A 24,316-nucleotide genomic window follows, 5' to 3' on the forward strand; every position below is an offset into this window, starting at 1 on the left:
CGCCCGCCGACCCGGAAGGCCCGGCCGAGGCAGCCGGCTGAGGGCCCGCGCCGGGAGCCGGGGGCTCCCTCCCTCCCCGCCGCCGCCATGGGGAAGTCGTTCGCCAACTTCATGTGCAAGAAGGATTTTCACCCCGCATCCAAGTCCAACATCAAAAAGGTGAGGGGCCGGGGTGGCGGCGGGAGCCGTTGCGGCCCTTGCCGGGCGGCTGGTCTGGGGCGAGGCGCCGCGGCCCCTCAGCCGGCCGGTCAGGCCGCGGCCGCCGCCGCCGCGCACCGGGGGATCCCGGGGGGCCGCGTCCCGGGCGGGTGGGGGTCTCCCGGCAGCGCAGCGGGAGGAGCGGGGCACGTCCGCCTTCTGTGGTGGGGCCGGGGCTGGGGCACGGGGGGAGGAAGAGGCAGGAAAAAAAGTTAAGAAATACTTGAAGCTTGAGGTTTACTTGCTCCCAGGTGTGTATAACTATCGCCTGTTCCTGGATTCAGCCTTTCTACACCTGGTTCTCTGGATAAATGGTGTCTGTTTGGCACTATACACCGTCCACACCAACCCCATCTGTCACGGTGTGCCCACCTTTTCCCACTGTTTCACACCTGCCGTGACCCGCTTCCAGGCCTTCCTTTCCCGGGACCATACCGTTCCCGGAGCTCCCAGGAGAACCTGGGATTTGGGGTCTGGTGAGACCGAGGTGGGGCAGTGTGGCTGCGGGGAGGACAGGGGCACACACCCAGCGTGTTTTCTGAGCCTGCTTTTCCCTTCCCGTTGCTAAACTTTCCATGTCTTGTCAGTTCTTAAATGTTGTTTGGAGTTTTAGCCTATCAAAAATGCTGTTTGCGTCAAGTTCGTTTGTTGAAATGCTGGATGAAAATAATCTATTTGATGTGATTAGAATGGGTGTTTTCCCTTGTTAAATATTTTCAATAGACTAAGCCAGTTAAGTTTTTATACATTAACGCATTTTGTGGTAGGTTTTGTATTTGGTTAAAGTAGAAACTTATTTGTTTTAACTAGGTATGGATGGCGGAACAGAAAATATCATATGATAAGAAGAAACAAGAAGAATTAATGCAACAGTATCTTAAAGAACAAGAATCCTATGATAATCGGTGAGAATTGGCATAAGATCGCATAATTCTCCCTGCTACTTCTTGTTTTCATGCCGGTGAAGGACATCTCATTGTGAATTATTTGAAATACTGTCTCCCGCTGACTGTAGTAGTAGGAGAAGACAGTGACTCATAAATTGATGTCTGATTAAGCAGAGGTCTCAATAACTTCTTTCAGATGGCTTGTGTGTGTCATGTAATGAATTTCAAAATATGTTACGTTGCACAGAAGAGCAGGCAACCTTGTACAGCAACATATTTGGATCAAAGAGAAATCTGTCCTCCATAATTCTGTGGACACAGTTATGTTTCAGTTGTGACTGAAATGTGTGATTTTTGGTACACAATGGAGCACTCAAAAGTATTGACTGGTCTCCTGGGGTTTTTGATATTCAACTTCTGGTACTCAAATTAACAAATGAAAAAAACGCCAGTTATTATCACAATTTCCTGCTGCACTTTTTTTTTTTTTTAAATAAGTAATATCAAAGTGAATGTTTTGTGTGTAACACCCCAAACTCTGTTCTTTTGATTTAGATTGCTTATGGGTGATGAGCGTGTGAAGAATGGTCTTAATTTCATGTATGAGGCCCCACCTGGAGCAAAGAAAGGTATTCTGGTTTCCTGAGCATGAGCAGACGGTACTGCAAAGCTAGAAACCCTCTGAAGAGATAAGCATAATGTCTTTTATTTTAAAATAATGTTTTTATAGTGAGATAATGCTAGAAGGTATGATTTTTAGTTCTTCCTGTGCGAATATGCAGAGTTATATAGTATGTAGTAATTTGTATCTCACAATATTTTCATTTCTTTCAAACTGAAAATGGTTACGTTTGTTTTTTTTTTTTAAGCAACAGTTCAATGTCAAGGGAAAAACAGGTAAAATATCTTTTCTGGCAACAGCAGAAATTCTGTCTGTGACCAAAGGTGTTTCTTTAGGCAATTATAAAACCATTGGGTGAGGAGGACTAGACCTTACCAAGGTAATGACGCAGACAACACAAACCTGTATTTTGGCCTACTCGCCTTTTTAGAAATAGCAAGGTCACTTTTGCTTAAAAGTTCTGCTCATAGTTCAGCTTGATGCATGTCAAGCATAGGAAATACCAAAGCAAGAAGTTAATTAGTGGAAGTTTTATAAATAATAAATACTGAGAATCTGTAGTCAGAAGTACTGGCTGACGTGACTCTGGTGGGTCTGACTATGACTGTATTTAGTAGATTCATAAACAGAAGTTACTGAGTACCTAGTGGGTACTCATATCGGTTACTTAGTTTTAGCAAAATCTGAATGTAAGCACAGAACTAAGAAAACATGTTCCCTTTAAAATGTATCTTTCCCATTTGCACAAAAACTCTTGGAAATGCTTGGATGGGCTCATTCTTGTAGAGCAAATTTTGCAATTATTTAACTTTAAAAGCTCTTAAAGTAATCCCTTAGGCTTAGAGCAAATGCAATTTTAATGATTTTTGCTAAAAAATATTTTTGTTTAAGATTTTAAAATTAAGTATTGTTGCTACTTTTGGAAAAAAAAAAGTTTAAAGTTTTTTGTATTTGTATGTCAACCCAATATAATTTTAAAAGATGATTCTGGCTTTACAGGATTTGTAACCATATAGTAGAGTCTGATTATTTATAAGTGCGCTCTATTTACTTAGTATTCGCACTATTGTATTAGGATAAACCATTAAATGTTTTGTCTCCAACTTAGACACCAGCTGCATTTTACATGTATAATTAATGTATTATTTCTTTTCTTTCCATGATTGCTGAAAATTCAAAGAGGAAGCTAAAGAGGTATTTCATTACATCATTTCTTTATGTTTTCTTCCTACTTATTTAAAATGTATTAAAAAAATTTTCAAACTTACCATGTTTTCTGTTTTATAGCAAGAAGGAGAGACTGAATACAAATTTGAATGGCAAAAAGTTGCCCCTAGAGAAAAGTAAGATGTCTGAATTTTATCTGAATGATTTTTTTTTTTTATTCTTACTTTCCTTTCATATCCTTTTAGTTCCCCCTCCCCCCCCATTTTATTTTTGAGCAGGTCACTTGTGTAATCCTCTCATGTCCTGGCACTTAATTAGTAAAACCTGTAAACCTGGAATTATTTCCTTGATCAGCTTTGGTTTTGTTTGAATTTTATATCCATATTTGAAAACACATTAAAACTAATGTTTACCAGAAGTATATCTCTGAAACAGGTACACACTTAACAATAAAAGGTAGTTTTGTATACGATGGTTTTAAAAAACAATAGTGATTTTAGTATTGTTTTTTCTTTTGTGTTTGTGTAACAGATATGCTAAGGATGATATGAATATCAGAGATCAGCCATTTGGTATCCAGGCAAGTTACATAAATTTCACTCTGTGGATGTCTTGGGTATATTTCAAATATTATCTAACTGCAGAACACTCACATGGACTCTCTTAATTTTATCATCTGTTTCTCAGTGAGTTTAAAAGCTTCTCTCATGCCTAATAACAAAGACGTTTCTGTAAATGTTAAGCTGTATTCTTAACTAAATTATGTCTTTTTTTTTTTTTTTTTTCTTTCTTTCTTTTAGGTGCGGAACGTGAGGTGTATTAAATGCCACAAGTGGGGTCATGTAAACACTGATCGAGAATGTCCCTTATTTGGCCTTTCTGGAATTAACGCGAGTTCAGTCTCCAGCGATGGTTCAGGTAGGCAGTGAATGTCTTTTGAAGGTGCTTGTTAGAAATTGTGGGGGAACTCATCACGTTTAGTTTTAGAAGGTTTAAGTTTATCATATTTCAAAGAGCTGATGAAATGGGGAAAACGCTTCTTTATTCCAAATGTAGGATCCAGGATTTCAAGTTAATTATTTCAAATGACAGGGACGTAATTTTCTAATTAGTAACACATTTTAAAAAGATTCCCTAATGACTGTTGCTTTGATTCTATCTCTGGCAAAAATTCAGAAGCTGCAACGAGATTGTTTATGTCAGAATGACAATATTTGTGTCACCAAAAAAAATATTAATGTAATGGATTGTCAGAGACTATCCCAGTTCAGGTTCAGGCAGACTGCTTGGAAAAGCTGGAATATATCAGTATATCTTTGTTAATCACTTGGAAAAAAGGAGAGGTTCGGGTTTTTTATATATGTAATTGTGCCTCTATAAGTGGACAAGCAATTGAAACCTAGATTTGCAAATGCCTGGTTTCCTTTCAGCTGGCTTCTTGTTGCTTCCTGAACTACATTTTTTTTCCTCTATTAGCTTTCCTGTTACTTGAAGTCCCACAGCATTTAGTGTTAGATGAGGTTTAAATAAGTGGATATAAACATTCAAATTGAATAATTTTTTGCCTACAATACTTTGTTTTCTGTGAGTTGACCATAGTTTGTAACACTTTTAAGATTCTTAAAATTGTGGCATGTTAAAGAAACACCTGGTAACATGGATGAGTCTTCAGACTTGCTGTACTGCGCTTTAAGATCACGTGCTGTGTTGTGTATTCAGTTTTGCAGGGATACTGTTACAATTGCATAACCTCTGGTTTTCTTCTGTCTCTCCTCAGGTTACCAGTTTTTTGTAGTAGCTTTTAGTTTTGTGACATATTTAGCCTACCAACAATCTTGCTTTTCAGAATTAGATCACCTAGATACGTCACTGCTTTGAGATGAGGCCTGGAAGACTTAAGTTAAAGGAAATAGTACCTCTTAAACTCCTCTGCTTTTAGGCACTGTCTGATGATTATACCATTGTATTAGCCATCCTGTAGTTGACATTCTCAGCCTTTCTATTCAGTAGGTTATAACATTAAATAATTTTCTTGCCTCATTCTTACCTTAGAAGAAATCGTGCTTGGAGTTTTTGGTGGTGGTAGAATTATATTGTGCAGTTCTTACATGTCAGATTTACTTTTGTGCTGCAGAACTCACTTCCCCCTCCCTCCTCCTATTCCCCCCCGCCCCCCCGTTCAAATGATGTGGATAAATTTTAGGAGTGTTTGGCTGGGAAGGCAGAAAGTATTTGTACATGCTTGCACAGACTTGAAAATGGACTCCCTATTATTTGCAACAGTGTAATATGGACACTTTGCAGTGCCAATATAAGACTAACTGCTTGTTTCAGACCTAACTGAACTATCTAGGTGTAGGCAATGTTTGACTGCTATGGGTGTTTCCTACTCAGAGAGATGTTCTCCGAGTAGCTTTCCAAACTGTCTTTCTAAGCCTAAAGAAAGGGATTTAGCACATATGGTGGATTTTGCATGCAGGAAAGTACTGTAAAACTACTGAGGTGTTCTCACACTGCACCAATGCCCTCTCATTTTCAGCTCTGGAACTTGGAAGACAGTGTGCTATGCTCAGCATAGACTTTTTTATAGGCTGAGGAAGGATTTCAGGGAGTAGGGGTGGGTGACAGATCAGGGTTTGTATATATAATTTGTAAGACACTGTTCTTGGATTTGAATAGTCAGCTGTAATGATACTGCTACTTTCTCTTTCTCTCTTTCAGGGAAACTATATGTAAAAACACTGTAGGTAAAGTTTAAAACAATTTTAAGTTCTTGATTTAATAGCAGATACAAGGCTTATAGGAAGTGGTAATATCATTAATTAGATCATCAGATAAAAGGTTGTCTGCTTTTTCTAACCTCAGGAATACAATCCTTTCATCAACTTTTCTAAAACTTCATCTGATTTAATAACAAGCTAAATTATGCTCCTTTGATGACTTCTGGAAATTCCATGTATGTAAATGAATCACTACAGTTAAGTGAGAACACAAGTTATTGAATTCACTGAGTCTCTTAAGACTCATAATTGATCCACATGGCGTGTTAAAGCTTACGTCACACGTGAAAAAAAAAAAAAAACAACCTGATTTGTTTTAACTAAACCCTGACACCAGTCCTGTGTTGTCTGAGATGGTATTAAGTAATGTAAGTAATTATCTTTGCATTGCTGAGAGTTCTACCCAGTCGTTACAGTGCTGCAGATCTAACCTACGCTGAGAGTAAAACAGTGTTTTTACATTTCCTAACAAGACACTGCAACATTAAAAAGACAAATTCTGTCACGTTCTGATCAACGCCCCCCAACAGTATAATCTCGTCTTGACCATTTCTCTTTATTCTCTGTTTCCTCTCGTTACTTCTACTTAATGCTTTGTTACTATCCCTAATGCTGAATCAGTATCCACCTCTAAGAACCTTCTTCTCTTCCTCTGTATAACAGATCTTCTCAAGCTCTGCTTCTTCCTGCTTCGCTTTGTCAGCAATTGCATGCACTCCTAAGCTGCTTTTATGTCTCTAGACTAAATTCCTAATTATTGTCTGATTATTTTATAGTACTGCAAAACTGTTCGTTGCCACACTGTTCTTACTTAGATTGGCTAGAACTGCAGAAAATCCTGCTTTGTAAGGGACAGAGACTTTTTATGATATCATCTTTTTATGAAACCTTTCTGTGTTTCATGAACTGATGATTAGATTTAATAAAAACCCAAAAGCACTTGAATTGCTTCCCACCCACACACACACACCCCCTGCCATGTGTCACAAATAAGTGTCTCCTCATGCTAGAAAACTGGTAAAAACCATGTAAATAGTCCAGAGTTTTCATCTATTGTGATTGTCAGCACCAAAAAAAAAGTACAAAACCACTTGGCTTCTAAGGTCTGAACTCCAAAGAACAATTTTCAGAAGCTGTCTGTCTGTTTCTAGAACGTAGAAGAAAATACTCACCTCTGAAGAGAACAACGAATAGGGATTTCAAGGATAGGGAGTGATTGCTTATAGTATACAGCAAGTCTGGAATCTGTATTTAATTTATTTGACTTTTTTTTTTTATAATAGCTAAACGTGTAAAAATATGGTTTTTTACAGCTCTCAAGAAAGACTTGAAAAATGTTGGGCTAAATTATTAAAGCGAATAATACTTTTAAAGGTCATGAAGTAATCCCATGTGTAGAAAGTCATCTTCGAAAGTTTGTTCCTAGCTTGTGTGTCAGGAAATTGAAATGTAAATATTGTCTCATAAATGAAAGGGTACATCTGAGAAATATAGATATAATAAGGCATAATGGTGAAACCAGAATAAAATAGTACAGTAGTCGATATACCAGGACTCCAATTAGTTTATGAAGTTAATTGTATTAGAAGGACCAAATTCAGGCTATAAATCATTGAAACATTTTAAGAGCAAATCTTTGGAATTTTTTTATAAAGTCTTTGAAAAGAGCTCTATTGCTTTGAAGTGATTTGCTTGGTAGCACTTTATTTCCTCTGATTTATAGTCTTTTCATCCTAATAAAAGATGATCTTGTATCCTTTTCTTGCAAACTGAACTGAATAATTTGTTTCTAGGCAGTGCATGGTAGTTACACTACCTAAATTTAGGTTAGGATTCTTCAAACTTTGAAAATACTCTCTCTTGTTAGAGCACACCATGCATCAGCACAGTGTTGGAAGACGCTAGTCCGTGTGCTGCAAAGCATCCTGGCTGGTAGTGAATCTCTAAGCAATCACTGCTTGGGAGCCCTCGGCCTCATGGTTCTGAATCTGATACTCTAAGGACATTGGCATCACTAATTTCTGCAGAAGTAGCTTTTAAGAAATGGTCTGTCTTCCCTGTAGGAGACTTCTGACAGGCCTTGTTCTTCTGAACCTTGTTGCTCTTATGCTTTAGAGAAGCACACTTAACACACAGGAAACTAGATGACTTTGTTTTATTCACTGCTGTCTTTGTGCATTTACCCAAATGTGTTTCTATCCAGGTGGTAGAAACTTCAGATGCTCTGCTGTAAAGAAGGACTGAAACATCTCATACATACAAGTTTAGGAACCACAGGAGAAGTTTATTATATACTAATTAGACTCATGACTGCATTCCATCATGTAGTGACTTTGAAGTCTGTAAAAATCTCTAGCGTAGAAGGGTAACTGCTCTCAGGAACATTGCTGAACAGTTAATTAACCTGGAAAGAAAACAGGGTGGTTTAGCCCAGGTAGGCAGCTCAGCCCCACACAGCAGGATCGGGGAGAGAATCGGAAGGGTGAAAGTGAGAAAACTCGTGGGTTGAGATAAAGACAGTTTCATAGGTAAAGCAAAAGCCGTGCATGCAAGCAAAGGAAGGAATTCATTCACTGCTTCCCATCGGCAGGCAGGTGCTCAGCCGTCTCCAGGAAAGCAGGGCTCCCATCACGCATAATGGTGACTTGGGAAGACAAACACCATCACTCTGAACACCCCCCTTCCTCCTCCTTCCCCCAGCTTTACATGCTGAGCATGACGTCATATGGTATGGGATAGCCCTTTGGTCAGTTGGGGTCAGCTGTCCCAGCTGTGTCCCCTCCCAGCTTCTTGTGCACCCCCAGCAAACTCGCTGGCGGAGTGGTGTGAGAAGCAGAAAAGGCCTTGATGCTGTGCAAGCACTGCTCAGCAGTAGCTAAAACACCCCTGTGTTATCAACGCTGTTTTGGTCACAAACCCAGAACGTAGCCCCATACAACCTACTATGAAGAAAACTAACTCTGTCCCAGCCAAAACCAGTACAAACAGTGGTAGTCACAGTATTGCTAACAAATCTTTATGCATGCATAAGGGATTGGCACTTAGCTAATTGGAAGGACATTTTCATCTTTCTCCTTGGTCAAAAGCAAAAGCTTTTGACAGAAAATGAGGGTAAAAAAATTGTTTTATTAGGATAACCAAATTACTGAGTTAAAAACAGCAAGAGCAGCCTTTCCCCATCCTTCTCTTTCTTCCTCCAAAAACTGGGTACCTTCAAAGGTCTTAGTTGAACGGTGACTTCAACAAAAGCCCAGGGAGTAATGTATTTTTTTTTTTAAATGCCCAAATCGGTGAGTTTCAGTAGGATGTAGACTCCTTATTTGAATGAAAAAAAAAGTTTAGGTAATGCAGAAGCCAAATTCAAGAGCACTTGAGTTCAGTTTGTGTTTTGTTCTAATTTTTTCCTGCTTCAGAAAGAGAGCAAAACAAAATGTTTTATTTAGACTCAGACTATTTTTTTAGCATCAGAGGAAATGTTTGAGTTAAAATGAATGGAAAAGAAACTTGTCTGTCTGATTTAGTTGCATTATCTGAAGCTCCTGCTCTGTTCCTCTGTGAGGAAAATGAAGTTACTGATCGCCTACGTACATTTTTTTCACATCATAAAACAACCACCAGTATAGGCTTTTTCTTTCCCATAAATTCTATAAGCTGTGATTCTCTTATTTCAGCAGAAGGATTCTTGTCTTTGAATCTTATGTGAAGATGGCATTGTAATCTTCCTCTTTGCAGACAAACTGATTGGCGATTGCTGTTTTGGATTCAGTGTTGAGTATCTTGTACGCAAAGACCAGTCATGGACTTCAGTTTACGCCGGTGGAACCGCTGCAGGGCAAAAGCATGTCTGTGGCACAGAACTGTGTTCTGTGAGAAAAGTCTGCTGTCTTTCAAGATCTGACATAAACTGCAGTGCTTCAGCAAACAAAAATAATTACAATTGGTACCTTAACTTAGGCATGGTGGCTTGGTTATTTTGCTTCTGGAACCATTTTACTACTCTAGCTGGTAATTCATACAAAAAAAAATAATAATCTTACCATTAAAAAAGCGCCTATTGAATAATATCTCACCAGTGAATAGAGATTATTTTTGCAATAAGGCAATTTCAGTGGATGTGGTTATCATGGGATAATCACACCCCTGGGGTACAGCCTTGTCTGTAATCTCCCAGGAGTGTAATTATTTCATGATAACTGCACCCCCTGGTGTTGCATTATTTCCATTATGAAATTCTTAGTTTTAGATATAAAGTAACTTACTTTGATCACTGGAAACTGCAAAGTAGTGTTAGAATGCTCCAGCTGTGAGGCTTACAGAGACCAACTTATAAGATTTACTTCTCCTTTACAAAGCTAAATTAGGCAATCAAAATGCTTCTTTGGGCTAAACTGATTTGCAGGGTTTTTTACTGATAAAATCCTAACTTTCAAAGTTCAGACAAGATGAAAATATCAGTTGTGGTTCTGACTTTATGTGTCACTGTGTATATATGCGTGTATAAAATATGTAATATATACCAGCAAAAAAAACCCAGGTCACTAGCATCTAAAACTTTGCCTGTTTTTACAGTCCTTTTTTATCATTAACCAGCAGCATCTGTTGATTTTTGTGCTTTTCAGTGCTTTTTTTGTGAAGTCCGAAAAGCCTTTGACTTTACTAGAACAGAGACTGGTAGGTTTTCTGTGCAAAATGTTTTGAAGTAATACTGTTATTTCACTTCAAAATTGCCTGCAACTTTCTCGGTCAGGTAAAGTTAGGACAAACTAAATACCTCTTCTTCCCCCCCCCCCCCGCCCCCCGTAAGCAATCTGTCTTATTCAATGAGGGCTGGGGAGGGGATTGCTAAAAAGCTATGAAAGCTTAAATGCTTACAGCTTTTATCGTATGTTTTAAGAACAAATAACTTGCTAGGAATCTATTACTATCTTATGAAGAAAGGTATTACTATCTTAAGAAATAAGGCGAGTGTCTCAAATGGGGAGGTAACTTTATGAATGGTGTAGTTAGAAGAAGTGGGATGCTAAGATTAAAAAAGGTTCTTATGCTCTTGACGTATGAAACCTAAAATTGGAGAGTGCTGGGCATCCTTCTCTGCTATGGACTGCTTGGACTGTTTTACAGCTGACTGGCTCCGTATGTGATTCAGCCAGTGAAATTACTGAGAAGAAAGAGTTCTGTAAAGTGGTTAGTATGTTGTGGAAAACTCAGGCAAATAATGGTAAAAATGTAATGGAGCAACATGTATATACATCTAGTGTCTTATGGTCTTCGAAGATAATGAAACTCTAGGTATGTCTATGCAAATGCAGCCTTCTAAAGACTCATTATCAGCTCCTAGAGTTTGTGCCCTCTCTTTTCATCACCTGAGTGCTTATTAACTAATTCTGGTTGTGGTTTCCATCAGTCTGCCACTTAGTGTATTCAGCTGATCTTTCACTTTTGGGTGAAATTCCTTTCCATAGTAATCATTGAAATTGTCAGTCACACGGAGACAGCAAAAAAGGAAATCTATGTCTATGTTATGTCTATATCTCACTGCGTTTTCTCAGTGACAAATATGGTACTTTTTTGTTTCCCAACAGATAAAAATCTGCATTGTATCAGGAATGCAGGAATTGATTTAAGTGTTCTCTTGAATCTATAATAACAAAGAAAAGGCATTTGAATACGTTAACTGTGAATATTTGTATAAAATGGTCATCTGTAGAAACATACAGTGTATGAAACCTTCCTTTATGATCTGCAGCTGAGACCTTTGATTGTGAACAGTAGGAACCTTAACTAAATCTTCACATAGTTTAAGAACTGTCACATTTTAGAATAATCCTCCATTTATGTTTCAGAAGCCTCTCTGTTTGGTGTGAATGCACAAAATACAGATTTCTGTTAGAAGTCTTGTGCTTGGCATTTAAGCAATAAATATGGATTCCTATAGCAGTTTGATAATGTTAAATGGTTTTTACTACTCAAAAAAAGTAAAAAGGAAACTCGGGGTTCTCTGAAATACCCTGTGACAAAAGCATGGAAAATTATACTGAAATTCTGTGCTAAAGTGTTAAATTCAGTTAAACTGCAGACTCTCTAAAGAAGAGCTAATTAAAAGCCAGGTTTTTTATTCATTGATTTCTCTCAGTGCCAACTGCAGCAGTTGCTTTGAAGTGTAAATACAGTCTGAATGCAGTCATCTCTGAAATAGATAAAAAAATTATTAGTAAAAAAATGATCAATTCTGAATTAGTGGAGGCAGCATAAATTTGCTACGTTCTTCATGACCAGGATCATGATCACATAATTTTGATAATAGCTCTTTGTCCTTTAGATAAATAAGTGTCTACTCTTATCTCTGTCACATCTACAATAAAGGTTCACAGATGATACAGTGTGATTAGGCTCAGTCTGTAATTTTTTTCCATTTTTGTTCAGTTTTCTTTTAAGCCATATAAAAAAAAATACGAAACACTGTGGAGAGCACAAAAAATGTATATGGATGTATTGACTAAATTGTCTGTGCTAGTTTTAAAGTTAGTTTCTCTTTTAAAAGAAAACCTAAAAAGCCGTGTTGCATATGCCTTTGCTACCACCCAGAGAAGGCAGCATTCTGAATTCAGAGTATATTCATGTTGTCCAAGGTGCATACAGGAAAGAACAAAGACAACTTGCTTTAGGCCTACTTTGTTAACAAAAATTATGTAGTAATAAAGGATAAGCCTTGAAAGTATCTTGTCCTTGATTCATAAATTAATTTTTAAACATGGTAGAGTGGAGTATACCAGGTGTGACGTATACTGATGAACTGATAGCAGCTATGCCAGTGTGCTTTGTTTACGTTCATGTAAATTATCTCTCTATTGTCAAGTCAGGAGAAGTCTGATGGTATGGTGATGGTGATATTTTTAGGTTAAAATGATCACATCTGTAAACTAAAAGATGTCCCACACCAGAACACATTCTTAGGAAGGGGAAGCTCTAGAAAAGCCCTATTCTAAATATTCTGTTTTGATGATACACAAAATGAGCATTACTTAAAGGTAAAAAAGTTGTAATTAAAATGACACCATGAAGAATCTACTGCCTTTTTCAGTAACTCTTATATTGAGTTTCATTTCATAACAATACATAACTGCAGCCACTGTCTCCAGCTGGTTACTGTAATTTCCCCTGCCACAGGTGGGAATAGTGGTTACAAAATTACTGCTTCTTATCTCTTTGCTTTCCATATGTATTCCACAGTAAAAATCCATTTAAAACTTAATTGATTGCAAAGAACAGTTCAGTTTGCTCATCTGCACTGGTGACAGCAGATACTGTCAAGACTATGCATCATGAGTAGATAGAAGTAAAACTGCTATTTTTGGTGATACTGGCAATCATAAAATTATGGTCTGTCCTTACTGCCACTGAAACTGTTGCAGAAAAAGTGGTATTTAATCACAGTCGTTATGAAAAGAGGTTTTAGCATACTGTTCTCTAATATTGGATAGTTTGAAAAATGTGCTTTAGGCGTTTTAATGGAGGCCTGCTGGATGGTGTGTTACAGCTAGCACTGTTCTCCGAAGAGGAGTCCTGTGCCCGTGCCTCTTAGAGGAAACGTTCTGGCAACACCGGAGTGTTACATACGCTCTGCATTTGTAGCCTCAAGAGAAGTACAGACAGAACTGAAAATTAATTGCAGCTATAGGTTTCTCTTGTTTCTGGGACAGGAGTGGGGGTAATAATGTGGGGCGGGAGAGCTTGCTGTAAGCTAGGCATTTAAGTTATTGAAATCCAGAATTATATTTTCCCCCCACAGTTGTTTAATAGAGGTAGAACTGATTCTGTTAAATTGATCTCAGTTAAGTGTGATAAGAAATTGGAGTGCTCTTTGTTATAAAAAAGCAAATTTACAATATGTTGTAGAAATCCTAGTATGATATCCCTCTGCAATCCAGTATAATTGATGCTCATACAGGCTTCAGAAAAAATCAATTTACAGCTCTTCTGTTTGTTTAATTGTATGAATATTATAAAGATGCACCACTGTCAAGCAAAGGTTGCACTCAGGTTGTACTTTGCAAAGACTAAAATCCTTCTTTTCACCCTTCATTGAATGGTTTGCGTTTTCAGATTTTGTGCCCCAGCTCTTTGAGTTAACTGAGCTATCTGGATTTTTTCCTTAAATAGTATCTTAAACAGAAGATAACAGAGAGAATTAATGCAGTAAGAACTTCTGTGGGAAGTAAGAAGCAGGAAGAAACTGTAGCCTATTTGCTTGACAACACTATTTCTTGAGAATTATAAAGGCCTTGAAAAAATATTTTTAAAAAATCCTTTGGTGGGTCTTTAACTATGGAGCCTCTTTTGTGCAAGCCCTTAATATAATTTTAAGTACCTGTAGCTGTAGAAAACTTAACAAGTTGTCAGTTGTCTTAATGCATAAAAATAAGTATGATATCAGCATGCAATTAATTCCACTAGATGATAAAAAGCTTTTCCGAGACTATGAATTAATTTTAAAGCAGGTAAATGTTTTAGTTTTAAACAAGTGTCATCTGGAAAAGTTTTAAAGGTTTTTTTTTTCTTTTCTTTTTTTCCCTATCAAAATGTAAATTCCAGAAAATAAGCTTGACAGTCATATTCAAAAATAGCAAGGGTACTGTATTTGACTTCTTTCAGAAAGAATAAGAAACAGATGATGAAACATTGTAACTTTGAACTTATTTTTAGTTTGCTGATGGAAGAATGCTGAGAGACTAGTTGTCAGAAGTTGTAGCAATCAGCTATTTTTACAAGGTTCCTGTATCTAACATTCTGTCAACTCATGGCATAGTGACATCTCTAGGTGTTTTCACCTGCATGAGATCACGCAGGTAGCTTCTTCACAGACTGTCTCACAAGTCCATAAGGAATGCATATATGAGGGCATCAGTTTTCATAGTACACAAAGTGTTTTGCTACGCCTGATGTAGAAGTGATTTTTTGCAAGTTGATGGGTGCTGTTCAAGAATAGTTAGCTAGCGTCAGTTCCCAAGATTTTAGCCAACTGAGATTTACCTCTTTGGCTAACCAGGCAAACCAAGTTTCATCACGCTGGGCATAGCCACGTCTCCAACAAGCAGGACTCCACAATCAATCACGCCAAACAAAGGAAGAGGCTCTCTACCAGCCCGTGTACTGGTGGCTCCAAGGTTTAAGCTTTAGCTCCTAAATAAGGAAGCCAAGGACACTTGTGAGAAGTGGAGTTTTTCAAACCTCTGTTAAGTGAGGTTCGGTGTTTGGGGTTTCTTTTACAGTTTTGGTCTCCCTTGTTTGTATGAGCCAGGAGAAATCCCCTACTTAATTTTATAGTGTGGAAATGGGAATGCGATTGTTTGCTCACACATTTAGGCATCTGCATCTTTTAAGACTCTGTGAAGAAGCACCCCAAAAAGAAGTGTGTTACAAGCCTCAATGCTGTCACATGAAATAGCTGTGCCCAGGAATACTGGAAGATCTCAAACTGTCACCGATGTTTCAAAGAAAATCAGCTCTCCTTATCAAAATCATTAAAGTGTAAATCAAAAGCAGTCTGTTGAGGCATCGATGGGGAAAGAAAGTCACCAAGCATTTGATTCCAAGCAAAGGAGTTTAATTATGAGAATAAAAATTTTCTTGATTCTCATTGTTGTATTGCGGAAAGTAGATAGTAATAGAGTTTTGCTATTAAGCTGTGCAGCCATTGTCAAATAAATGTCTTAATTGAACTTCTCAGCCTGGACTTGTAACCAGACAGAAAACAGTCTCTTTAGACTTCCCAGCTCAGATATTGTTTTCTCCCTACTGTGGTCTAGCATTGCTGCCTGAACAAAGGTAACGACGCGGTCTTGCTGTCATCGGGCAGCAGAAGTTCAGTGGCATCAGCTGTTCAGAAAAAAAAGCGTGAGCAGGTTCTCCTGTGTCGTCCTCTCAAAAATGTTAATATTTTTTAAACTGCAAAGATCACAAGCTGCAAGAGAGTCCTCCATAATCAACCATAGCGGACAGCGTGCTTGTGTCGTGCCTGGCTGGGGTCTGCACGCAGAAGGGTTGTGAAATAGGACTGTGACCTGACTCTACTTTCATTTATGGGGTTAGTTTATTTTCTGAATCTCATTTCCTAGTGTTTTCTAAAACCTTTAATTACAGTAAAAATAATGTATGTAATAAAGCCTCGTGGAGATTCTTGCATCTCCTCACAAGCTAGGCTGAACCTAAATTACTGTTTCCCTCACCACAATTAAAGGGAGACCAGACCAGGAATAATTTATTTCATAAACCACTCTCAAGGTTCTGTAGGTGCATTTGATGTAACTTGGATACATCTACAAAACAGAAATAACAGTGATTTGTTAACCCTCCTTGTCGTAGTAATACCATGTTGCAGCTAAAATATTGTAGATGGAGCTATGAATGTCTCCTTGATGTCATTAATAAACAAGGAAACAGAAGTCATATAAATTTATTTTTAGCCTGGCTTGCTTTCCTTCTAAGCTTACCTGTGCTTTTATTTTTTAAACCTAATGCTGATTTCACCTCTAAAAAGCATATGGAAGCTAACTCAAAAGTTTGCACGTGGTTGTGTGTTGGATCCCAGCTTGAGGAGCCACTCCGACAGGCCTCTTGTTCGCTTGTATTGATCTGTGCATTACAGCACAACTGACACCCGTGAGCCACAAATGCACAAAAGTCAGTAGTATTGTGCTTTCATTATAAGCTTTGTATGTAAAAGAGGAAATGATTTTGCTTACTTCTTTCTAGTGTTACGCACAAGGAATGCCTGAAAGGTTTGTTTCTAGAAAATAATTTTGAGCTGTGCTTTTGAAGGCCAATATGCCTTCATGCCTCTCTGGTCTCTGTTCTGCCCATAGTCCTCATATGGAACCACAAAGTTAGGGCTTCTGTCTTAGTTCTTTTGCAAATTTCCTGTATAGATTTGGACAAGTTGTATTCCTCTATTTATCTAATCACGCTAATGAGAATAATTAGGTATCCAGTATACATCTTGATGCACACAATGCTGAGACACTGAAGGGAGAATAGCTGCTAAGTTAGGTTACTTTGTTAGACAGTGGTTCTTACTGCCTTTGAATAACGGGGATTTCAGGCTTTGATCTGGTCACATATTTTGGTTTCTTTGGTATGGTGAAATCTTCTTTCATAACTCTACATTTTGTCTCCATTCAGCTTCCTCATACAGGATATTTGACTGAATTGTATGGCTGGTTTATGTGACCTTTTCAAATCAAGACATCAGCTGGTACCAAATTCTGTTGTTAGGTAGATTTGGGCAAGCAGAGCAAGGTTTTAAAATTGAAATAAACAAAAATGTAGACACTGGAGCCCACACAAATTTGTTCACCAAAAGGGGTGTCAAGCGTTGGAACAGGCTGCCCAGGGAAGTGGTTGAGTCCCCATCCCTGGAGGTATTTAAAAGATGGGTAGATGTGGCACTTAGGGATATGGTTTAGTGGTGGACTTGGCAGTGCTAGGTTAATGGTTGGACTCTATGATCTTAAAGGTCTTTTCCAACCTAAGTGATTCTATGATTCTAAACTATCAGTGAGCTTACATTTACACTGTAACACATCAAAAGAAAAAACACTTTTGGTAAAATATAGGGGGGGAGGAGGGATAGCCCCCTACTTAATAAAAACGTAAACTCAAGACTAAAAGGTGTCTCATTGGAAAATTATTTTGCCTGGCAAAATAAGGAACAGGTATTCAGTTAAAGAGTGAGTTACAAGGTTTATAAATTATGCAGTCAAGTCTGAATGATCCAAAATACATCCTGTATTTTACTCCTTGTTAGATATTTGCAAAGAGAGATAATATGTGCCTAATCCCAAACACCTAGTCTAATGCAATATATAGTGTATTTTTTAAGCTGATAAAACAGAAATCTCTTAGGAGATAACAGCCTAGAGACCCAGCATATCTGGGGGTCCCTGGAGTAAGTAAGGACATACATCATTTTTTCATGTATCTGTCTATTTTCCATATGTATATTGAGTTTCTAATCATGGTTAGTTTTTACATTTAAGTTCAAAAATTTATGTCATTATGAAAAATGCCTTACTAGTGACATTTTAGAAGTGCATTTTCCCATTGTTTTAGGGGAGAGGAGGCACCCAGAAGTCTTACTTAATGTGCTTTCTTTAGGTTTCCTGTGCTTTTCTACTATAATAAAAATATATTACTAGACTCACCTAAATACATTGTTTTCAACATGACAAAGTTACATAAGAGAATCCCCTTGTACTTAAAGAAAAATGCAATTATTTTCTATTCTGAATCTCCAGACTGCTGTTTTAGAAAATCATATCTGATTATTTGCTCAGCAGAAGATTATTGAGTTGATTTAGCTGTGATTTTACTTAACAAAGCTTCAACTGAATTCCTACTGTGGAGTCCAAAAAAGGTAGAGAGATATAAATGATACATTCAAACTGTGATTTTTGTGAACAGGGCCATCAATGCACCCCTCGGAGCTAATAGCGGAGATGAGAAACAGTGGGTTTGCACTGAAACAAAATGTACTGGGGAGAAACTTGACCGCAAATGATCCATCACAGGTAATGATCTTTTTACCAGTAAGCTGAAAATGTCTATAAATCTAAATGTGATTGCTTGTGAATTGCTACTTAATGTTTTCAAATATGCATATCCATAGGAAAGCTGAATAGCTATACCAGTAGAAAAACGTCCAAAAACTTAACTGTTTTCCAGCTTTGTTTCAGTCAGAATGGTGAATCATAAATTACTTCTTTTAAAACCACATATAATAAATTAAATCCCTCCTCTGGGTGACTAGGAATTGAATTTTTCATAAAGGGGATGGTTAGGGGGTTTGCCACATACTTGTGAGTGGTGCTAGCCTTTGGATGAAGTCTGAGGAAGTATGCACAAATAAGTACTGCCAGGAATGCTATGTCTGAAGACTTTTTTACTTGATTGACTATTGTTCGATCTATTATTTCTGGAAGTGAAAATGTTTAATTGGCTTTACTTAGACTGCACAAGGTACATTTCTAATTGAGGTGCTTTAATAAAAATGTAAAGTGAAAAATTCACATACACTCCTTGAGTGAGCCACCGTGAAAGAACCTTTGTTCATACGGCAGGATAGTCAAACCACTAGTAAAGAGGGGACGACGGCCCTCAGCTGGTCTTGAAATCTTGAGTAAATCAAAAATTCATTGTGTTTCCACAGATGGATGTACCTTTGCATTTAAAAAAGCTACATACCCCAGAAAAATGTAGCATATGGGCACTGTTAAATGAATCACAGTGATACCAGCATGTTTGGTTTATGTTAGGTGTGGTGGGGTTTTTTTGGAAGAGCTTTTTAATCTTTATTTCTTTTTTCCCCTCCTGAGTGTGGCTAAAATTAAAAACATCATGGTGGAGGACTGTAGTGAACCAGATGCACATAATTTGAAGAATTCAGGGTCTTCAAAGTCGCTATGCTTTGCTGATTGTGTTACTGTATGTAGATTATATGATTACAGTATTTTGCATTGCTAGAACACTTTATGAACATTTAAAGACTAATAACACAACAGTAAGGTAGATGTGTTAATACCCATTTTCCTAATGACTAAACCGAGACAGAAAAGTAATTTGCTTAAATTACTCTGGGTTCGAGCAGGACTAGCATCTTACCTATTCATCCAAGCATGATAACAATGGAGTGACTTATCCTGGGGAATCATGTGGGCTCCAAAATTGGCTCATTTTTGTTAACTGTTTCAGAAATGTTTCTTTCCCTAGCAGTGATTTTTTTCATATGTTACTAATAACTCCTGTTGTATAACACCCACTTTGTAACACCTACTCAGCTTTGAGAGAGAATGTGGGGTTTTTTTTCGCTTTGTAGCAAGTATGCTGCTCTTTCCAGAGAGTCTTAAGCTGACTTAGTAATACAAATATATTTGTGCTTGTGCAAAAATAAGGTACATAGAGGCAGCACTTTTAATACAGCAATCTGAATGAAGAGATTCTTTTTATGTAAGAACTTAACGTCTTACCACATTTTCCTAGGAATTTGTTGCAAGTGAAGGAGATGATGATCCAGAAGTTGAGTTTTTAAAATCACTGTCAACCAAACAAAAACAGAAACTTCTCAGGTAAGCGTGGTACCTAGTGGAGGGGATATCTGTATCGCCAGTAGTTCTGACTCCATGATTGTCCCTGGAACTCTTCTATGCCATTGAAGAATTTAGCACCCCATCAGTACAGAAGAAATCAGCTTAGTTTAACGTACGCTTGACCACAAATGGCATTATGCAGCATGGTTTTTTAATCCGGTTGGTTTGGTTTAATCTGGCTGTTGTAATCTAATTGTGATACCTTTGCATTGGGGCTCATTTCCAATTTAACTGGAATACTGAAATAATAATAATTGGCTCACTGAAGATGCTGTCAATTCCTATTTTAAAATATTATTTTGCACTCCATTGTTTACAGTATCTTCTTCCAGGATTAAAAACTCTATGTTCTTGTTTACTGGTTTACAACTTGGCAGAGTTTGTTATCTTCTCCTGTGCGGCTAAACTGAACCTGACGTTGCAGCCCCGGGCCAAGGTTAGCCTAGCCTCCACGCTGCTCTCGGGTCAGGGGTTATAGTTTGCTGCTGCAGCAGAGGGAGCTCCCCATGGTTTTGTAGTTCTAATAAAAAGTTAATGAGGTCTTATATCTTTGCTTCTGTCCTACTGATTTCATATGTCAGGTGACTTAAATTTTTTTTCTCTGTGGATTTGCAACATTATCTAGAAATTACCTGAAAATGTTTAAAATGAAAAGTATTAACTACTGCCTGGTAGATCCCATACAAGTCTCACTAGTTAAAATGGCCTTTTAGGTCAAAAGACACTCTGTATGTGGGGAGTGGGAGGAGGGGAGAAAGGCGAATGGCTAAGCAGGTACATAAGTAGGTAGGTACATACGGTATTCGCATATGTAATAAATCATTCTCTGAAAATAGTTGGCGTATTTTATGTTCCTTTTAAGTAAGGAATGTGTATATAGTTTGGGTAATTTAAAAGGGTATTTTGTTTGATCTTCTGCTGGCCAAACACAGTGAAATTATAATACTTTAGATTTTGAAAGTTGAAGTTCAGTAAATACGTGGGTCTTTTAGATTTTACTAGTCTGAAGGATTTTTCTTTTCAATACACTGAAAGTACTTTAACTCTTCAGTCACTATTTTTTTGAGAAGAATAAACACAGAGAGCAAAATAAAAACTAAGTGAAAGCAGTCAAATAGCAGTGAATGCGTGTGCCTGATGGAATGTTGTACTTATGGCTAGAAAATGTAAATTTCTAGTTGCGACAGAAGAGGTTATTGAAAAGATCAGTATTATTTGCCTGGAGAATTCAGAGATGTAGACTTTAGAGTCTTGGTTTCCATCATTAATAGAAAGTGAATGCTAATTGCATTTTTTCATTTTCAAAATCTCTTATAAAAATGCACAAACAAAAGCAGCAATGATTTTCCAAAGTCTCCAGAGCAGGCTGACAAGGAAAAACAAGCACTACTCAATGTATTTATTCCTAGTTACAAGGCCAACATTGACATATCTTACTTATCTTTTTTAAAATTAAAGAATTAAAAAATCATATTCCTCCTGTTTTGAGGGAGCAGCTGTGGATTACAGGAGGATTCTTACTGTGATTAACATCAGGTTAGAAGTTTACAAATAATACTTTGCTGAAAGAGGAGAGGAATTCAACATGTTTTTATGGAAAATAGTGTATTTATGGTGTAGGTCATCAGAAGTAGTGAACGTTAAAAGACAATGACTTTGTAATTCAGAATATCATGACACATCTGATTGCGGTACTCTTCTGTTTTGAAAATAAAAGGAAGTTGGATCGTCTGGAGAAGAAAAAGAAAAAGAAAGACAGAAAGAAGAAAAAGCAGCAAAAGAAAAAAAGCAAAAGTAAACACAAGAAACATAAGATGAGATCCTCTTCCTCATCCTCCAGCGAGACTTCAGTAAGCAGCAGTGATAGCGAGACTGACAGCAGAGATAAAGCAGCACAAAAGAAGATGTATTCTAAGAAAAGAAAAAAAGACAAGTTTTCAGAGGCTAGCAGCAGCAGCAGTGATTCAGAAGGAAAGGCAAAGACAAGGAAGGAAAAACTTTATGAAGATCTCTCCAGTAGTCACGGTAACAAGGACAAAGATAGGGAGAAGTACAGACTTTTAAAGCAAGATAGTTCTGCGGAGAACAACAAATGGAGCTCCTGTGAGGGGGAAAGAAAGTCCAAAAGCAGATACCATAGCACCAACAAGAGAGAGACTGAAAGAAAGGAGAGGGATAGTAGAAGCCGAAGCATGGATGAGGGGAGCAGGAGAAGCCCTTGCACAAGTCACAGCAGTTCCAGGCAAAGGCAAATACGAAGAAGTCCCAGTCAAAGCCCTGGTGAAGAGTGGCACAGGAAAGATGACACCAGAAGCCCCAGCACAGATGTGCACAGAGAGAAGAAAAAATGCAGAGAGCGCCATGGGGACAAGTGCAGTAAAGTGGAACACAGAGAAAGGAGCAGACGCAGTAGAAGCAGAAGCAGAAGCAGAGAGAGGAAAAAAAACAGATAGTGTAGGGGACAGGTGCAAACAAGAGTGTCTCCTTTTTTTGATGAATACCTTTAACAAGGGCTCAATTATCTGTTGCTGTTCATTTTCCAGCCTCTGTAACTAGCATTTCCTACATAAAGCCAACAGCATCATTTCTATAATGTACAAATAATTACAAATAATATTTGTAAATTAGGTATAAATGTTATGGTATTTTTCTTACTGTATAAATATACTTGTTGGCAAATACCTCTTGTATACATGCAGTAATTCATAGACCTGATTTTAGGGATTTAAAATATTTCAGAGCTGTATGTGATATTCTTGGTTTTGTCGATGATTTCTGTTTGGATGCAACTGTGAGGGGAAGCGGAGAGTAATTTGGGAAGAGTCCTGGGATATGTTAAATGATAACAAACGTTTGAGATAGTTCTGGATAAAATCACCGCTTCAGATATCAAAACGTTGTATTGTAGAGGGTGGGTTTTTTTTTCATACTGAAGCGTTTTTCCTAAAGTTCCCTGTAAGAGATCAATTTCATGAGTTAAAACAACAGAGAGACATAGTTCACATAAGTGTGTAGCCAACATTTTTTGACCTCCTGCAGTGTACAGCTTGGTCAGGGCTATCTAAACATCTCGAACCCCTGTTGGTATGTGTCAGTACAATGTCAAGTTATTGTTCAATAATCTCTCAAGACATGAAAAGAATATTTACTGCCTCAACTGTTTCAGGTATTTTATTGTGATAGAAAGTTAATGTAAATAGTCATTCTTTTGTTTTCATGAAACTTTTTTTTTTCAATGATTGTCGGACATCTTCTGCACACATTGTTGTGAAGATGAACTTCCATAATAAAACACCTTATTCTTTAAAAACAGTAAGAATTGCCTTCTTCTCCAGAGTTCTGAATCAGTACAAGGTTTTGATTGCAAAGGAAACGCTTCTCTGCCATTTCAGGGTGGCAGATGGAAGGACATTAGGTAGTGGACAGGTGAAAAGGCGTCACCATACTCGGTGTTCTGGCAAGCAACTTTCTTCCTCTCCTCACTCACGGGACAAACGGACTTTCTTTCATTACCAGCCCACTTCTTAGAACGGTCACTCAGAAGTTTTTCAGTATCACGTGGCGTATAACATATGGTGGAAGTGACCTGCCTTGTCTTTTGAGCACATGTGAATGAGTTTGAAAGGGTGAGCTATGAAGGGATGTCACCTTCTTCTTTAAATGCGTTTGCATTAGGTTGCTCCCGGCATTCTTGCTGAAGTAGCTGGGAGTTCAAGGGCGTGCACAATTCAGTAGGTCAGGCCCTGTATTAACGTGCATGTGGAAGCTCAGATTTAGCAAGAACAGGAGGGGACTGCCAAAACACCCGTACAAACTATCTAAACAAAACCTCCCGTGAAGAATTTATTATCCCTCTGTGCAGAGAGGGCAGACAGAGTAATGCGATAGAGGAAAAGGCACGTTCTGGTAGAACGTTTTCCCGTGAAGTGCAGCATGAGAGATGCGAGGAATGACCGGGAAGTACTGGAAGGTGCCTCTACTCCAAAGAAAGGTCTCCTGCTCACAGGTCTGTCCGACTGTTGTGTGCGCGGCATGGGAATCTGCCCACCAGGGTCTCGCCGGCTGCAACGCAACTGGCTTCGACCTGAAGAAGGAAGGACAGCTCGACGCCTACAGTTCTAGGCGTTTTTGTGGGCTCTGCATTTTATTTGTTTGCATGTAGTTAAACTGCTACGTACATCTTGCCTTTTCGCATAGGAAAAGGCTGGCAAACGGCATGGGCCTATTGTGACGGATGGCCATTGCGAATGGACATTAAACCAGAAGAATAATGACGTTTTGGATGTATCTGTCGCAAAGGCTGCCCGTTGAAGAGCTTTGAAACGAAACGCTCATCTTTGCGACGCCTGTCCCGCTTTCAGGGCGGCCCGGACAGCCTTGGGGTGCGGCTTCGGAGGAGGAGGCTCACCGCTCTCGGTGCTTTCCTTAGGGCAGCTTGTGCCGCCTCACCGGTACGAGGCGCGGCCCCAGCCTCGGAAGGGACGGGCCTCCCTCACCCCCGTGGGCCTGGCAGCCTTGCGC

General features: G+C 38.4%; 1 protein-coding gene across 1 annotated transcript; it reads left to right on the plus strand.

Annotated features, from left to right (window-relative positions):
• Nucleotides 1-10: 10 nt before the first annotated feature.
• On the plus strand, nucleotides 11-23,103 carry CIRSR (corepressor of RBPJ and splicing regulator). Its single transcript, XM_082314591.1, has 10 exons — nucleotides 11-159; nucleotides 1,009-1,103; nucleotides 1,641-1,714; nucleotides 2,888-2,901; nucleotides 2,995-3,050; nucleotides 3,406-3,454; nucleotides 3,675-3,792; nucleotides 18,114-18,220; nucleotides 19,689-19,774; nucleotides 21,513-23,103. The coding sequence occupies exons 1-10, from the start codon at nucleotides 88-90 to the stop codon at nucleotides 22,246-22,248; spliced, it is 1,407 nt and encodes a 468-aa protein (XP_082170717.1). The 5' UTR covers nucleotides 11-87; the 3' UTR covers nucleotides 22,249-23,103.
• The last annotated feature ends 1,213 nt before the right edge of the window (nucleotides 23,104-24,316 follow it).

This window comes from Platalea leucorodia (assembly GCF_965183815.1).
Source record: "Platalea leucorodia genome assembly, chromosome: 5".
NCBI lineage: Eukaryota > Metazoa > Chordata > Aves > Pelecaniformes > Threskiornithidae > Platalea > Platalea leucorodia.

What these genes read in the sequence shown, in the direction of transcription:
- CIRSR (XM_082314591.1), top strand. Translation starts at nt 88, where the DNA reads ATGGGGAAGTCGTTCGCCAACTTCATGTGCAAGAAGGATTTTCACCCC. An exon ending in CCAAGTCCAACATCAAAAAG is followed by an intron (nt 160 to 1,008) that starts GTGAGGGGCCGG and finishes TGTTTTAACTAG; the next exon opens with GTATGGATGGCGGAACAGAA. An exon ending in AGTCTCCAGCGATGGTTCAG is followed by an intron (nt 3,793 to 18,113) that starts GTAGGCAGTGAA and finishes TTTTGTGAACAG; the next exon opens with GGCCATCAATGCACCCCTCG.